The 18,688-nt window shown below is 43.4% G+C and overlaps 1 protein-coding gene across 4 annotated transcripts in view; it reads right to left on the reverse strand.

Annotated features, from left to right (window-relative positions):
• The window catches only part of LOC147023512 (engulfment and cell motility protein 1-like), a 115,243-nt gene that overhangs the window by 33,577 nt on the left and 62,978 nt on the right, over positions 1–18,688 (reverse strand). For all 4 annotated transcript variants that reach the window (XM_085888990.1, XM_085888992.1, XM_085888991.1 and 1 more), the window contains exon 15: positions 5,528–5,664. In XM_085888990.1, coding sequence (XP_085745116.1) covers positions 5,528–5,664 — 137 coding nt within the window. The remainder of the gene's footprint in view (positions 1–5,527; positions 5,665–18,688) is intronic.

The following is an 18,688-nucleotide window of genomic DNA, read 5'->3' on the forward strand; positions in this document are numbered from 1 at the left end:
GGGAGTTCGTCCTGTACACCAATGTCCTGCACGGGGATTCCATCCTGGACCATGGATTCCACCAATTGAGTTGTGAAGGTAAAGGTTGTGGCTGTTGGCGTTGTTGTTGTTGTCTGAGGGTTGGAGCCTGGTTGTAGTTGGTGACGATGGCTGGCGTGGTGGTTAAGGTGGCTGTTGTGTGATGGCGGTTGAGACGTGGCTGGTTCAAAATAAAGATAGAACAGAAAAAATGGCTATCTCAAAGCGTCGCAGCCCGAATGAATCACATAAATTCCCTCTCGACAACGGGTTTGGGCTAACTACACATGTACTTAAGAGATATCTCACCTACGGGTCCTGAATGGTGGTTTACGAATTTCCACAGCCGTAACAATATTCTCATATACAAGGATGTATAAGGAATACAAGAAGCACCCACAATGATGGACGGATGCATGCATGCACGCAGCCACTCCTGGGCACAACAGGAGGCAATATTGTTACGAATTTGGAAGTTTACTGCACTCAACAGACAGCCATCCTCGTAGCTCAGTTATTTCGATAAGTAAATATGGATAGATAGCTCCCTTGACCTTGTCTAATGGGTAAATAAATGTTCATGCGCTGTGAGTTACTTTTGATAGTTAGGATTTCCTTTTATTTGAACACCATCAGCAAAGACATCATCAACGACAGCAACGGTTTACTACAGCTCTGCAGAGAACAACTACAACCCTCGGCTCCCGGATTCTCCGCGCGCTCAGTGGGGGAGGGGTCATGCCCCCACCCACCGATACGCTGGGCAGCGTGCCGAGTGGGGGAGGGGTCGAGCCGCACCGGAGCGCATAAAAGGGGAGTCAGTCAAACGGGACAGGAGTCTGTCTGGCTGGTCTTTGTCGTCGTCGTCATCTTTGTTCTCCTCCTTGCGATAGAGAGCCTGAGGAGCCGCAGGAGCGGGTCTGGAGCCTGGGAAGCCGCAGAAGCTGGTCTTGGTCGTCATAGTCATCTTTGTCCTCCTCCTCGTGATAGAGAGCCTGAGGAGCCGCAGGAGCGGGTCTGGAGCCTGGGAAGCCGCAGAAGCTGGTCTTGGTCGTCGTCATTCTTCCTCCTCCTCCGCCGCACGATCGAGAGCTCGAGCGACACCATACCCGCAAGGGTCGCTCACCGGTGTCCGGGTTCGGCTTGCCTCTCGTCGGACCGAGTCAGCTTGAAGACCACACCAGGTGGACAGGTCCAAGACAGACCCTGGTCTTCAGCCCGACTGTCCTCCAGGTGGGAGGTCCGAATAAAGACCATTCAGTCCGATTCTTTGGGTGTGTGTGTCCATGGGCCCGTCTGCTAAGTAGTGAATTGTATAAGTGCTTTTTGCCTGTATATACGTGTATTTATTAATATTCAGATTAACTCTGCCCTTAAGTACTCCCCTCATCCCCCCCCCCCATTGTAAATAAATACCCCGATTGTTCAATGTTTCAGGTTGTTTGTCCATTCCTTCATTGACTTAGCGTGCTGCGTGTTGGAAAATTAGCCAGGCCGTTGCCGCTGTAGCGGGATATTTGGGACCGACGGATCTCGGCGATCAAACCACTCGGATCGCACACGGAATGAGTACGCTAAGCGGCTCATTCTGTACGGCAGCTGTCGAGGGTGAATTTCCCCAGTAGGTTGGACCACGTGGGTATTTAGGTAAATTGAAATTGGCAATCGACCCTACCCCACGTGGTCTGTCTATTGGCGAACTTCGGTCCAAAAAGGGACCCGTACTTTTCCGGAGTTTTCCGAAGAAGTACGATCTGAATTCCGTGTGTTCGGTAGAGTCAACCCTACAGCTCCATCTCGCGGTCGTGCTCGCCACCGACGCCCGGCCCTGCAACAATATGGCTCATCATGACTGTACTTTGTCAGTCCCATGGTAATCTAATAATGCATCTCCTTGATTTCACAGGCAGAGTGTGAGGAGGGGGGTGGAGGGGGTGGTGGATTGGGGAGAACAGTGGTGCCCTGACAAAGGGATATCACCAGGATGTTTTCTTTGGGAGATGAGGGGGGGTGATAAGGAGGGTTGTTGGGTAAGGGACAAACAAAGACAGATCGTAGATAAAACATTACCAATGAGATCTCTCACAGACATCACCAATCACTACATACACATGTATACAAGCACCCATCCCATCCTAAGCTACCTGTCACTCCTGCCAATGTGAAGCATTCCCAAATGGAGACAACAGAAGTAAATCAGACAAACACTGACTCACCAAATAACAAAGTGCTATCTGCAAACAAGTTTCACAAAGAAACAAAACTGTGACACCATGACAAAGGTGAAAATGACAAGTCAGTTTGGCAACCACACGTCGGATAACAAGCAGCACGTGTGGCTGTCAAACAATCAATCTTGTGCTCAAATGATTTGGCAATTAAAACAAAGAACACGAGCACAGGTCAGAGATCAGGGACTCCAGAGAAAAGAGCAAATGCAACACAGTTGTTGGGTGGGACACTTAAATCCAACCCTAGTCAATGGCTATGCAGGTCTTTTGAGCATGCAATTTCATTAAGATTTAAATTACATTGCAATATTTTGAAAATGCAACATCAAAGTAAAAGCTTTGGGTGATTCTCATTCATGAAGCCTCACAAGCACCTCTTCAAGACGGTGCCATTTATACTAGCATCCTTCCTCCACACCCAGTCTGTGACCCCAGTATTCCAATGTCTGTTTTGCCTCCCATTATTTGATCCACACTATCAGCAAAGTGACTTACAGAGTGAAACAGACACTCAGCTGGATTTTGTAAGGGGAAATAAGGAAGTAAAGAAAATAGTTGGGGGTGGGTGCAATGCGACATATACATTATATTTTGGTGTAAAGTATAGAAAAGGAAAAGCGTTTTAAAACGAAAGCCATTTACAACTGGAGAGTTAAAAGAACACGATACCCCATACAGTGTTCAAGTCTATCGTTCAAGTAAAGATCGTTAAAAAAGATTCCACAAGTTTAGTGCTTCCTGTTTAATGCTTCCTAAAAGCAATAAGTTTCCTGTTTGGAATGATTTTCAATTTTGTTTGATTGCAAGGCAAGCAAACAAAGTAAACATATTATCTCACTCCTCTCCGTGCATGTGTAATCGGGACAAATTCAGCACCAAAGTCCTGTTAAGCGGAATATTTCTTTTCCTATTCATGTTCCAATTTGTGTTCAAAATATACAGTGCCTTCAGAAACTATTCACACTCCTTGACTTTGTCACATTTTGTTCTGTTTCATCCTGAATTTAAAATGAATTAAATGGAAATTTGTCACTGATCTACAATTAAGATCCCATAATGTCAGTGTAATTATTATTTTGTTTTTTTTATAATATTTTACAAATCAATTAAAAATGAAAAGCTGAAATGGTTTGCGTCAAGAAGTATTCAACCCCTTTGATATGACACTCCAAATTGAGCTCAGGTGCTTCCAATTTCCTTTTATCATCCTTGAGATGTCTCTCCAAGTTATTGGAGTCTTCCTTGTGGCCAATTCAATTGATTGGACATGATTTATAAAGAAACACACCTTTCTGTACAAGGTCCCACAATTGACAGTGCATGCCAGAGCAGAAACTCTACCATGAAATCCAATGAACTGTCCGCAGAATTCAGAGACGGAATTGTGAAGAGGCATAGATCTGGGGAAGGGTATAAAACAATTCTTGTGTGTTGAAAGTTCCTTAGAGCACTGTGAGCTCCATCATTAGGAAATGGAAAGAATATGGAACAACCCAGAGCCTTCCTAAAGCTGGCTGTCAGACCAAACTGAGCAATCGGGCAAGAAGGACCTTCGTCAGGGAGGTGACCAAGAACACAATGACCACTCTGACAGAACTACAGAGTTCCTTGGCTGAGATGGGAGAACCTGCTGGAAGGACAACAGTTGCTGCAGCACTTCACACATCTAAGCTTCATGGGAGAGTGGCCAGACGGAAGCCACTCATGAGAAAATGGCACATGACAGCACGCCTGGAGTTTGCAAAAAGACAGTGAAAGACTCAGAGCGTGAGGCAAAAGATCGTGTGGTCTGATGAGATGAAATTGAACTATTTTGCCTGAATGCAAAGCACTACATCTGGTGAAAACCATCCATCTAACACTATCCCTACCATGAAGCATTGTGGTAACAGCATCATGCTATGGGGATGCTTTTCAGTGACAGGGACTGGGAGACTTGTAAGGATAGAGGGAACAAGGAATGTAGCCAAATACAGGCAAATCCTTGAGGAGAACCTGCTTCAGAGTACAAAAGACCTCAGACTGCAGTGAAGATTTACATTCCAACAGGACAATGACCCAAGCATACAACAAAAGCAACACTGGAATGGCCTCAGAACAAGAAAGTGAAAGTCCTTGAGTGGCCCAGCCAAAGCCCAGACTTGAATCCCATTGGGAATTTGGGGAAACACTGAAAGATTGCTGTTCACCGACACTCCCCATCCAACTTGACAGAGCTTGAGCTAATCTGCAAGAAAGAATGGGAGAAAATCCCCAAATGCAGATATGCAGAGCTGATACAGACATACCCAAGAAGACTCAAACCTGTAATCGCTGCCAAAGGCGCTTCTACAAAGTATTGACTCAGGTGGTTGAATCCATCCACTAGGACCATACTCTGTGCAGAGCGTTGGTGCTGCCGAAGCAGTCTCCTTGGCTATTGGGCACAATCCTGGACGTGTCACCACTCCGATGCAGGGGGTTGAATACTTATGTAAATTAGATATTTCTGTATTTCATTTTCAATTAATTTGCAAGAATTTCTAAAAACTCGTTTTCACTTTGTCATTATGGAGTATTTTGTGTAGATCGGTGACAAAAAATATTTGAATTTAATCCATTTTATATTCAGGCTGAAACAAAACAAAATGTGAAAAAGTCAAGGGAGACCACCGGGAAAAGCTAACCCTAACAATAAAAATCAAATAAGAGTGAATACTTTCTGAAGGCACTGCATAATTCAATTTAAATAAATTGTTCCTCGATCAAAAACTGACGTTTTTAAACAGACGGAAGGATGGACGGACGGCCATGAACCAATTGCCTACTGATCAGCTATACGAGTTGGAAGTGACCAGTTTTGAATAAAGATGACACTTTTGTGGAGATTATAGAAATGTGGAGTGGAATCAGCTGTGAATATGAACAGATTCAAATACTCAACAATAAATGAACACCTCAAATGAAGAAAACGACAATGATAAAAGCAAGAACATTTCTCATCCAAAGAAACAACTTTCAGAAAACACAATAAACATGAAATTGCCCAAAGCCTCAACCTTAAAGGAAATTCCAGGACTGCCAACTAAAACAAAGAAGTTTGAAGCTGCATCAATGTAGTCAGAGGCCTCGCAGCTCCTGAGGCTGTGTTCGCACCTTCGTGCAATAATCAAGGATAACTTCATAATCTTAATGGTTTTCTCTCAATGTCTCCTGAACTGCTCTGCCAGTGTTCTCTCTCTACACACTCCATTACACAACCCTGTTGTTCATAGTTTTACATGATAAAGCTACAAGACCTTATCAAAGTCCTCCTGTGTGGCCCGCATCTCCTTCCATGTCTTATTGAGCAGCTGAATACAGATGCAGAAGAACTCCTCAAACGCATGCTCTTGCGTGAACATCATTGCGTAGTAACTCTGAGCTGTTTCTGAAGCTGCAAAAATGGGCAGATAAGGAGGAGGAAGCAACATATTTAGAAATAAATATCAAATTCAAAAACTTCTTTCCACACTTTTCCCTGCTTTCCACTCTGGCTTTCAAGACACAGGAAAGATCAGGAACACCAACAAAACATCAACCCTTTGCAGAGGTCTGGCAGTAGTTAAGCATGAAATGACGTTTCTTTATACAAATTATTTTCCATCATGCATTTTCTTTCAGATGGGTTGTTATAAACAAGAGTGGTCTAGCTCAAAAATCAAAACGTTTGAAGCTATGTCCTGAAACAAAATTCTTAAAGCTATGTGGTTCTGCTGAAATAATTGCCCACCTCACATATAGTACAAGTATCCATCTATTTAAATCTTTGACATCTGATTGATAGTGATTCTTCTATTGTTTGAAAACTTAGAAGCAACTGTCTGAAAAATTCAAAAAAAAAAACGAGTTGTCACACAGTGTGGAAAATACCTCAAATTATAAGGATTTGGGCAGTTTTTTTTTGGGGGGGGGATTTGGGAGAAGGGGAGAGGAATAGGAGGAAGATTGTATTCTTTTTAGCTTACCTGTATTTTAGTCCAGTAAGCTTATGCGATTGAGCAGTCTGTTGGTCAGTCAGTCATTGAGTCAGTCAACACTTCAGTCATTATCGCTTGAACCAAACATGATTTTGATGAAACTTGGTCACAGGCTTCATAGTCCATGGGCCAGGGATAAAAGTGGTATCATCTGAGGGCAGGTCACGAAAGTTATTTTATTGCTTGAGTACATCATAGGACAACACAAAACTGTATGATAGACTTTCCAACAGGGTAGCTCAAGGCAGTTGTGACGAATTTTAGAATTTGACCCAGCGCATTCTCGTCTAGGGTTGTTTTCAGCACTCGAAACACAATTGAAACTTACTTTTGTCTCGTATATTAATATGTAAAGGTTATGAGGTGTTCTTACTGAATTATAACACTTAAGACAGTTCTTTTGATGTTCATATTGCCATAGGGTTCAAAATCATTACCCTTTTTATGTATTTCATTGTGATGATTTTGATGACTTAAGTGCCCAACTTCGAAATATCATTTCTATAACAATAACACTAAAGAGTGAAATATATTGCAAATTAAGATGCATTTGTCGATGTGACGAATTCTTTAAAACCATATCACACAGTAAGCCATGTATTTATGTTTCATTTCATTTTTTCCAGATAATAATCAGTATATGATAGAATAGATAAGTTTGCTTTCAGATTTCATCCTGAAACGTTGGACAGTCTTCTGAATATTCGTAGGATAAGTTCAAATTTTATCTTTACAGATATATGGTTATTACATTCCACTTGTCAAGCAAATATTTAAGAACATTTAAGTGTATTTTTGGTTCACGAAAAAATATTTTCACGAAAAAAATGTGACCACTATATTTGTTGTTGTTGTGGGTCTGTCTGTCTGTCTGTTGTGTAGTCGATCTAGTCGAACAAAAGGAAAAAAAATTTTTTTGAGATTTGTTCTACCCTTATTATCAGTATTTTAAATGGCAATTTCAGTTAATACAATGGCGATTTAGATGAAACTTGGTTGGTAGGTTCATACCATGACCTAGTTGTGTGCAAATGAGAACCGTTGCTATGGACACCACCGTTGCCTAGCAACGGGACTTTGAAATTTTTGAAAAATCATAAAAAAAATTATTTTTTCGAAAATCAAAAATCAGGCCACGAGCGACTGTGGGCAGTACATTCAGCCATATTGTCAAAAATTTCCAGCCGGATCCTATGAAAACTGTCGGAGAAGATAGACTTTGAATGAACCCTGGTCGAAAAGAATAAAAAAACGAAGTTCGTTATATCTCAGAGACTGTGAGTCAAATATACATGAAACTGGTAGGTTCATGGTATGTCCTAGTTACTGTATGTGAGAAAGAACCGTTGCTATGGACCCCTCCATTGCCTAGCAACGGCCGACTACCCATGTCTGCCTACCGGCTTGTCTGTCTGTATGTCTGTCTGCCCCGAGCACAGCTCCGTGGGTTTTGATCTGATCCTGATAAAATTCTGCTGGGAGGTTTATATTGTTGCGAATTCGCGCCCGCCAGCATGCAAACGGCCACGTGACTCGAATCGCGGCACGTCGCCCACCGGACGGACAATTCTGCCGTGACCCTCTCGGACTAATGCTTGGAGCTAGTAACGGGTGGGCCTTTCGGCCTCACCACGATCGTGCCAATCGGCCACCCGCGTGGGATAGGGTTGTTCGCCAAACTCGACCTACCTAAGTACCCACGCGGATGGTAAACCGGGCGATCACACCTCGCCGCAGGTCAACTCTGGACACGGGCCGCTTAAGCGGTCCGTTCCGTGCTATCGGGATAACCGAGCGGTGTTATCGTCGGCCTCGACGGTTCCGATTAATGATCGGGCGTATTAAGCCCACTACGAACCCTTTACGTGAAGCAAGATGGAGATTCAACAAAGGGAAGGATGCAGTGAAACGGGGAACAAGTTCACACAAGCAAACACTTTATTCACACCGACACAGAGCACACATATAGCAATTAAAACAATTATGCACAAAGAGCAAATGTAATATGAAAAACAATAAAGCAACGACGACGCAGAGCTACAACCGACTAAGACCGACACACGGCAACACTTAAACAGTTTTACTTCACCAGACTGGCGCCACACACACACACACGTTTACACAGAACCCAAAAGAAATGGAAGTCGCGACTTCCCTGAGCGTGTTGAGTCCCTCTCCGACGTCCGTCGACGTGGTCCCGCCTGGTCGCGACTCCGTGCCCGAGCGTGGTAGGCGAGGCCGCTCCGGCGTGCCTCGCGCCTGCACGTGTTGGCCACTCGACGCCACGGAACGAGTGTTCGGCGCTATCCCAGCGCAGATAGAGGGGGGGCGGGGGGAGACGTGAATGCCCGAAGTCGGGAGAGGGGAATGGCGGACGCTCCTTCCCGCCAGCGGGGTCTTGCAACTCCCCCACAAAAGACCCGGCCAGCGGCCACCAGGACGAGCGAGCCGGAAGACGAGAGCAACCACGAAACAAGAGCATCCACCAAGCAAGAGCATCTACCCAGCAAGAGCACCTACAAAACTGCTTCGCCCGTCCCCGACTTTTATATCCTCGGAGCTCCGCCCTGTTGCTCCGCCCCATTCTTTGCTCCACCCCCCTTCGAGGCGCTTCGAGAAAGGTCTCGAAGAGGGGCGTTCCTCCTCCCTGGCCGCGTCACACCGCGCATCCACCAATCGAGCGCCAGCTGCCCCCCCCCCTCGTTTCTCTCCCCTCACACCAAGTGCGGAGAAGAATGGCACGAAAAGCCCACAGAGCGTCCTCATTGGTTTTTATTTGAAATAAAAGATAGAGAAAGAAAAACGACTGACTCAAAGCATCGCAGCCCGAATGAATCACATTTATTCCCTCTAAACAACGGGTTTGGGGCTAACTACACATGTACTTAAGACATATCTCACCTACGGGACCTCAATGGTGGTTTGCAAATTTCCACAGCCGTAACAATATCGTGATCTAGTTGTGTTTTCCTGAGAATGGGTGGAGCCACGCCCAAAAATCATGTGTTTAGGGGGTAGCCGATTTCAATTTGCATCTTATCCTAGGGGGTTTGTCGAATCTGACAGGGTATTTGGTTAGCCCAATGGCACCTGCATAACTCCACGGAGCTCGATTTTTCATTTTTGTCCCAAGGTCAAGGTCACAAGATCACGAAATTAGAAAATTTCGAATTTTGACATCAAAAATTATCTTCACTGAGAGGATGGCGAATCTGGCTGGGATTTCGGTATTTGGTTAGCCCAATGGCACCTGCATAGCCCCACGGAGCTCGATTTTTCATTTTCATCCCAAGGTCAAGGTCACAAGGTCACGAACTTAGAAAATTGCGAATTGTGTTTTTAGGGGTAGCCAATTTGAATTTGCATCTTCTCCTCGGGGGTTTGTCGAATCTGGCAGGGGTTTCGGTATTTGGTTAGTAGCCCAATGGCACCTGCATAGTCCCACGGACCTCGATTTTTCATTTTCGTCACTAGGTCAAGGTCAAAAGGTCACGAACTTAGAAAATTGCAAATTTTGACATAAAAATCCATCTTCTCCGAGGGGTTTGTCGAATCTGGCAGGGGTTTCGGTATTTGGTTAGCCCAATGGCACCTGCATAGCCCTACGGAGCTCGATTTTTCATTTTCGTGCCAAGGTCAACATCACAAGGTCACGAAATTAGAAAATTTCGAATTTTGACATAAAAATCATACGACCGTCCAAACTTTGAGAGCTTGGATGACAATATAATATTTTTTTATGCATAATCTTGAGGTCATTCCCCACCTAAAGTCTTGAAACCATTTTGCTCTATCTCGAACACCTTGCCCGTGGCGCCCCCTTCAAGTTTGTTTTTACGCTGATTTCATCAAAGTATGGATAATCCGAGGAGTGTGAAATGCCATATAGCCTATATGACGTTATATTGTTCCTGGAATGTTCCAGAGGAAGTTTTGCACCAAAGGTCATAATCCTTGACCTTTGACCTTCAAAGTTCACAAAGGTCAAATTTTCAAAGTTGTGGGAATCGAACCGGGTTTTCGACCTTCTTCGACGAACTAACTCCAATAAGCTATAGCACGTATTCTGTTTCCTTATTTTAATGTCCACAACATTGTTTTGTGACCTTTAAAGGTTATGCACAGGTCAAGTTTTTAAAGTTGTTGAACGAAACCGGGTTTTTGACATTTTGCAGCTAATAACCTGTCACTCGTACCACATCATGTTGATCATTTTTATAACTTGGTCAAACATTATCACATTGTCTCATCCTTGACTTCTGAAACAATCTACATCGTCAAATACCATTCATGAACCATCGTCGTCTTCAGACTTGTGTAAGTTATATTTATATTAAGTATTAGTTTTATGATTAAAACCATTACCAAAGTCATTTATATCCATTAACAACAGCCGATTACTTCTTGTGAACAACTATGGTGGTGACGTCTTGTTCGGTAGTGCTTGTTTATAAATTATGACACTGAAGTCATCCGTGTTTATACAAATTTGTCATTTGTTTTCAGATTGGGATAGACCACTGATACATAATGGAAGTACCACACAAGAAGGCGCGCACAGAGGAAGTTACGTGCATAATCTGCATGAAGAAATCTCCTGCGTCTGAGATCACAAAGCCAAAAGCACTGCTTCTGTTGAAACTCTCTTGGAAGCAGCAAAAATACAGAACTGCAATCATATAACAGACTTAGACCCAAATGATTATGATGACAATCTACTTTACCATAGGAACTGCCGAGCCACTTTTACTCTCAAAAAGACACTGGAAAAAATCAAGGGTATTACAGAAGGAACCAAACCACTTGAGCGCAAGTCTGCTAGAAAGCCATCTATGTCGTCATCTACAGTTTTGCAAGAAGTTTGTATTTTCTGTGACAAGAAGAATAAGTATGTGAAGGGGACCAAGTCACGAGAAGTGTTACATCAGGCGAGAGAGTTGAGATCGGATAAGACAGTGCGACAGGCAGCTTTGAATCAGATGAACGACAAGATCTTAGCAATCACATCCAGAGAGTTAGTTGCTGCAGAAGCCGGAGACCACAATTCATGCTATCGTAACTTCACCAGAGGTGAGAAATCGAAAGCTGCTACACCCTCAGTCGAAGATGCAGAACAACGATATCAGGTAGCAGTTCAAAATGCATACAACATGCTCTTCGAACATATCAGAAATACATTATTCTCAGTACCCGAAGTGGTAAAACTGACCCGTTTGACAGAAATATTGGGGAACCTCATGGGCATGTTAAGCTATAATCATGATGAAGTTCTTCAACAAACCAAGAAACAAATACGACGTCCGCTTGAATCAGAGTTTGGCAAATCGCTCCATTTTGTAACCACCACCAATGGAAAACTTCTTGTCTACCCTGATAATTTAACAATTGGATCACTTGTCAAAGAGAATGATGAACTTAAGAGCAAATAGAGTTCTTTACCACAGTGTGATGTAGAGGAAATGGTGGCAAAATCTGCATCTCAAATGCGGTCAGATATCAAGAAAATGAAGAAGAAACTATGGCCACCACAACCTGACCAGCTGACAGCTGACTACATGGAACTCCCTGAATCTCTGATAATGTTCTTAATATTTCTACAGATTGGGGATGCACAACAGTCAGTGACAGGTTTCAATTCACTTGAAGACCGACTGGTTCAGTCAATAGGTCAGGACTTCGTGTATGCAGTTAGCGGAGGTGCCATAATACCAGCAAAACATATATTGCTGCCATGGAGTGTGAAATCTCTGACAGGAAATGTTGAACTAATTCAAATACTCAACCGCCTCGGCCATGGAATGTCTTACTCCAAACTGGTTGAGTTGGATACCACCTTGTGTATTCAGAAGCAAGCAATGACAGCAGACAATGATGTGATTTTGCCGACAAATGTCCATACAAACATTCCCACAACACGAGCCTTTGATAACATTGATCACCTTGAAGAAACTCTCAGTGGTGGGGGTACATCACATCGAGTCAACGGGATCATTATACAACCACAAGCCACAACTGCTCCACTCATGAAGGTATTGCCTCATGAAGCTAATACCGAGCAAAAAGCGCAGTATAACTCCAGTTCATCTGGAAATTCCTGACTATAATGCAGGGGAAAGGATTGGTCCCCCAGTATCCAAGTTCGTTGCCTTGAACTTCCAATCTGTCATTCAAGCTGCACACCTCTGTAACCTGCTGTGGTTAAAAGTGAGGGAAATGAACACCAGTGATCAAACCATCAGCTCATGGACAGGTTTCAACATGCATCATGATGTCATATAAATGATATATAGATGTCAAGATCATATCTCATATAGATGAGATCATATCTCATATCCCGTGATCATATAGATGTCAAGAAAGACACAGTGGGATATCTACCAACAATCAATGCACCAGTGACACAACTGTCAACAGTTCACAAAGTCCTTTAGCAAGAACCGAATATCCAGAAGATGTTGAACCTCACCGAGATTGCATGTGTTTTTGATCAGGCCTTGTATGCCAAGGCAGCAGAAATCACCTGGAAGAATGAAGAAATGAACCAGAACATCGTTCTTCGGATGGGGGCATTCCATACACTATGCAATCTCTTATCTATCATAGGTAAACAATTCGGCTCAGCTGGTTTGCGTGACATATCAGTGGAATCTGGAATCATAGCAGAGGGTTCAGTGAATACAGTTCTTGAAGGACGTAACTACAATCGTGGAGGCCGTCTCAGTAAATTGATGTATGAAGCACTGCTCAGGCTAGCATGGAAAGGTTTCTCCATCTGGCGAGAAGAATACCAGTCTGACGATTTGCCACATCTGGCTGGAATGATCACAGCTCTGGAATCACTTCAGGAAAATGTAAGCAATGAAACCATAGATACCGTTCTGGCTGATGCATCATGTGTTCGAGTATTCAATCTGTTCGACAAATATCTTAACCATCTCCGGTTCAGCAATGATCAGTTGGCCACATAACATTCTGGATGTCTTTTGTTGATTTGGTGGAGAACCTGCTTGTGCTGATTAGGTCATCAAGAGAGGGGAATTGGATGCTACATCTATCAGCCATCAGGTCAATGATCCCCTGGTGTTTCGCTTATGACAAACAAGATTACTCCAGGTATTTATCAATATACTACTGCCAAATGACCACACTCCAGGAGACACATCCAAATGTATACGATCATTTCCAGCACAATGGAGGATTTTCTGTACAATTGGGCGATCATAACCCATTTGGTCGTATTGCCGTGGATCAAACGATAGAGGAGACTGTCAACAAAGATACCCAGACAGCAGGAGGAATGAAAGGATTTAGTCTCAGAGCTGGGGCAGTCAGCAAGTACTACATCAATGCAGAGTATAGGAGCCTATGTCTGAAACAACTTCGAAACATGACACAAGTGGGTAACTCAGAACTGAGTCATGTAGATCTTACTCCTTCAAGAATACAGAAAGACGAGAAAGCAGTCCAGTCACTTGTAGAGTTGATGGAAAACAACTGGACGAATCCATTTGGTAGTGAACCAATTGAACTGGTTAGCCTCTCGACAGGTGCTACAGCACCACCAGATGTTGTCAATGACCTCCTTACAGCTCAGCAAAAAAGGTGAGACAGCATACACAACATTCCAGGAGTGTAGGATTGAACAGACCATGATTAGATTCTTTCATAAAATACCCAAACTGCAGCTGAAAACATTCGCTAGCATCAAACAGAAGGTGACGAAAAAGACATCAAACAAGGAGGTGATCCTAAAGACTGACCATAAACTTTTCGGGCACATGCTCTTGGTTGCATCGAGTCGGAAAATTGAAATGAAGGAGGTGCTGCAGTATCCCCTGGGTCCTCTTCTATAGTCACTTGCCAACTGTGATGGAACTATAAAGAAGACAAATAAGGCTGCTCTGGTCAGGAAACTTGAGGCTAATGTATCTTCAGCTGAGGAAATCACGCAACCTTCAGCTTCTATCATCGACGGAATGAGCCTAATCCAGAAAACCAAATGGAGACCACATAACCTTTGATGAACTGGCTGATCAGGTACTTGCCAATGTTATGAGAGCCACTGGATCCAGTCAGCGTGTGGATGTTGTATTTGATGGATATAAACAGCTATCAATAAAAGATCCAGAGCGAACCACTAGAGGGTCTGACACTTGCATCAGATTCACTAACATAATAACAGGTCACAAAATCCAACAATGGCGACGGCTTCTATGTTGTGGTGCCAGTAAGACGAAGCTTATCCAATTCATTGTGGAACAATGGCAGGAACCCCGTAGGCATCAGAAACTTGGAGAGAAGACGATGTATGTTACCAGTGGTGAAACATGTACAAAGATTACCTGTGATGAAGCTGTTGAAGTTGTTGAACTTAAAACATCACAAGAGGAAGCAGACACACATATCCTGCTTCATGCCAAGCATGCATCATCCGATGTCTCATCGATTGTCATCATTGCAGAGGATACAAACATCCTCATACTCTCTCTGGCATTCCATGAAACTATCAGCTGCAACATCTTCATCAAATGTGGCACTAAAAACCGCACCCGATTTATAGATGTTAGCAAAGTGGCTACATCACTTGGCAAACAGGTCTGTAACTCTCTGATTGGAATGCATGCATTCACTGGCTGTGATAGTCAGTGCATTCGGTGGTCGTGGAAAAGTTAGAGCTCTGATGCTACTCAAAGGAAACACCCGATTTCAGCAAGCATTCACAAAACTTGGAGAGAATTGGACCACATCATCTGAACTCCAAGACTGCCTTGAAGAATTTATTTGCAGATTGTATACTCCTCAGTCTGATATTCTTGATGTGAATGAGATGCGCTATCTGTTATTCCGAACAAAGGCAGGGAATGTGGAGTCAGGACAATTGCCACCATGTAAGGACTGTCTGAAGATGCACACCATCCGTGTCAACTATCAATCAGCAATCTGGCACCGTAGCCTGAAAGTTAGCCCAAACATTCCCAGCCCATTGGACTGCACTGGTTGGATTCTTGGTGACCAAATGCAGCTCCAAATCAACTGGATGAATGGATCTCCTGCTCCTGATGTAGTTCTTGAGTTCATGTCCTGCAAATGCAAGCGCGTCTGTAGCCTCCCAGGTTGTCAGTGTATGGTAAATGGATTGAATTGTACCGATGCCTGTACCTTACAGTCCTGTGATAACATGAGGTATGATGACGACATCATCAGGGATGAGGGACAAATGGATGAAGTATCTGATGAGGAAGGACAGAGTGATAATGATATTAGTTATTCGTGCCGAGATTTGAACAATATGCAACGATGTTTGCAGATTTTGTTTTCTTGTGTAAATATAGAGCAAATTAGACTACAACATGAACTATGATACATACCCGGTATATACATTTTATTTGGAGTCCCCAGTTCACTATCAGAATGACTTCAGCTGACAGTTTGCATTATCACATGTTTGTAAATGTATATTTTTTTAGGAATCTGTGTGAGCAATATTCACATCAAAGTAATGCATATCAGCAGTACTATAAATGGCTATGCAATACTAAGTCCAGTATAATTTCCAAAATTGTTTTTGTCTATGTAACTTGTTTACAATTTGTGGGTTTGGAAAAGTTATGATATTTTTTTGTCAAGTGATGTATTTAAAAAGTACTTCATAATATTGAGCATGTCCAAACACACCTAATTGATAAATTAATGCACAATTTTTCCATTTCTAGTAACTGTATTGATTGTATTGACTTGATGTGTAAATGAGTTTCAACAGTTTAGGTGATTGTTACGTTTTTTACAAAAAGACCCCCCCATGCATTCAAGCTTGTATAATGACACTAAGCTACTCTGCACAGAGGTCTATCATGCTGTTTTGTGTCCCAAACACATATACCTATTTAATAAACCCAAAAGTGTTACCTGTCCTCAGATGATACAAATTCATGAAAATCAGGGGTCTGGCCCATGGACTATCATATTTGATGCCTAACGAAGGTGTATTGACCGCATCAAAATCTGCACTCATTAATGGGTTGAAATCAGGCCTAAAACGCTGAGTGCTTGCATGAAACTCGGTGAAATTTGGCTCCTGGCAAGATTGAATGTATTGTATCGGCTTATTAAAAGCTAAACTTCAAAATCTGATTCCATATTTGACGATTGGAACTCATGGCCTAAATAATGTTGAAATCTGGAATGAAATCAGAAAAAAAATTGGAAAGATCGATTTTTTTAATCCAATAAAATTAAAGAATAGCCTCCTATATTAAATACAGTATGAGCAAGTACAACTCATGACTTCGTTGAAGGGAATATTAAGGGTGGGGGAGTAAGGAGGGGAGGGAAAGGGGAGGGGGATGAAGAGAGGAGGGAGAAGGGAGAGAGAGAGAGAGAGAGAGGGAGGAGGCAGGGAGGGGTGGAGTTAGGAGGGGTGAGGAAGGGGGAGCTAGGAAGGGGGGAAAGTGAGGAAGTGGGGTGGGGGGTGGGGTGGGGAGAGCGACGCCTCAGCAAATGTCACGATACACTCTGGGATGGGGAAGCGAGGAGGGAAGAAGCAGAGAGGGCGTTTGGGAGGAGGTAAGCATGAGGGGAGGTGTTCTCGACTTGCGTTTGGTAGTGGGACTTGTGGAGAAGGGGGGGGAGGGTAATCCAGGATTGAATGAAATGGGGTACGTTAAAACAGCACGTTAACAAAGCATGTGGAGACCACCGGGAGATGTCCATAGGGGGTGGAGAGGGGGGTAAGCATGAGGGGAGGTGTAGGGAAGGCAGTGCAATGGTAAGGGAAGGCAGCATGAGAGAAAGGGAAGGTAAGGCAGCGTGAGGGGATGATGTGACAACATAGAAGAGATCAGGATGTAACAGAACAAAAGGAACAGTGGAGAAAAAGGAGGTGGGAAACATACCAACAGCAAGGATGAGGGACAAAATAGAGGGAGACTTGAAAAATAAGGGATGGGAGGAAGAATGAGGGCTTGGGGAGGACACAGGTGGTGAACAGGATGGAGACAGCCACAAACTCTCACGAAGAAAACTGGAAAAAAAATTTAAGTTGGCTTGGAGATGGTTAACGGGAATAGAAAAGATCATGCTTTTGGATGGTGATTGGGGGGGGGGGGGGTGGTGATCTGAGATGGTGGTGTAAGGTTATCTTGAAACCCTGGAGGGAAGAATGGGATTGAAGATACTGCGGAAGTTGGTTCCACACGTGGGGAAAAAAGGAGGACAGAGTATAAGCGAGCAGTGATTCTGGATTTTGGGACTTTCACCAGAAGGGGGTTGCTGGTAGATCATGTGCACCCTGCAGAAACCTGAGTGTGAGGGATAAAGCAAGAAAAAAATAGAAGGTGCAAAACCAGAAAGGAGATGGCAGAAGACAGAGAATGCGTTGAAAGTATTCTCGTGGGAAAATGTGTTGAGTGTTGAAAACTTGTATCAAGCCATTCGGGATATTTATATTTACCATTTTCACAGGCATTTTGACAAAGTAACAAATAATTGAAAAATATAAACTCAATAGATTAATGAATCAAAGTTTTGTTTTGTTTTTGGCCTAAAACACCCATTTTGAACAGCATCTACACAAATTAGAAAAAAAAAAAAAACCAGTCTATCCAAAATTATCTCCCTTCCCCAGACCACACTTCTCTTTTTGAGCACCCCGTTTGGCTGGTCTGAATTGACTGTTTGGCTGATCTGTATATTGTTTTAATAAATAAGGCACATGTACACTTACCTCCACCTCCCTTTTACCCAAAAGGTAATTTCTCCGTTATCTCATGTGCTGCACTATTCATATGTTTAATCAACGCTTATTGAAGAGAGTAGGTGAAGATGGAAAAGGGATATCGTTCCCAATGAATCACAAATTCTTTATCAATGTCTTTTTGGTGGTGTATTCAGGGGCGCAAACAGGATTTTCCTGAAGGTGGGTGGGGTGGGGGAGAGGGGGAGCGCTAAAGTTGCCTGATAAATGAGTAAGTAGCAGAGGTTCACAAAATAGTAAAGTACAAAATCAAGGTAACGGGGTGAGATTGAAAGAGTGTCAATCAGTCTCAACCGAGATACCCCGACTGCGATGCACTGCCAGTAATGCTAAATCCAGTCAGCCAATATTCTCCCATACTTGAGCCAAGGAGGGGACCAATGAGGCTGAGTCTTTGGGCCTCTCACTCTCTCACCGCAGGTTGGTCGGTGGTCTTTCTGTCTTCTACCGTCTCCTCTCCAGCCTCGCCATCCCCCCCTGCTCTCTCTGCGATTTGTCCCCACCACATTTCCGCAAGGCACTTAAGGTCTGCCAACAACCCCCTTCTGGTAAAACTACCAAAATCATGAATCACTGCTCACCTTCACTCTTTCATTCCTCTTTTTTCCCCACCTTTGGAATAAACTCCCTCACTCTATTCAATCCCATTCTTCCCTCCAGGCCTTCAAAACAGCTGTTCACCACCACCT

Source organism: Eptatretus burgeri, chromosome 7 (assembly GCF_056783735.1).
Source record: "Eptatretus burgeri isolate ZD-2024b chromosome 7, Ebu_testis_v1, whole genome shotgun sequence".
NCBI classification, from domain to species: Eukaryota; Metazoa; Chordata; class Myxini; order Myxiniformes; family Myxinidae; genus Eptatretus; species Eptatretus burgeri.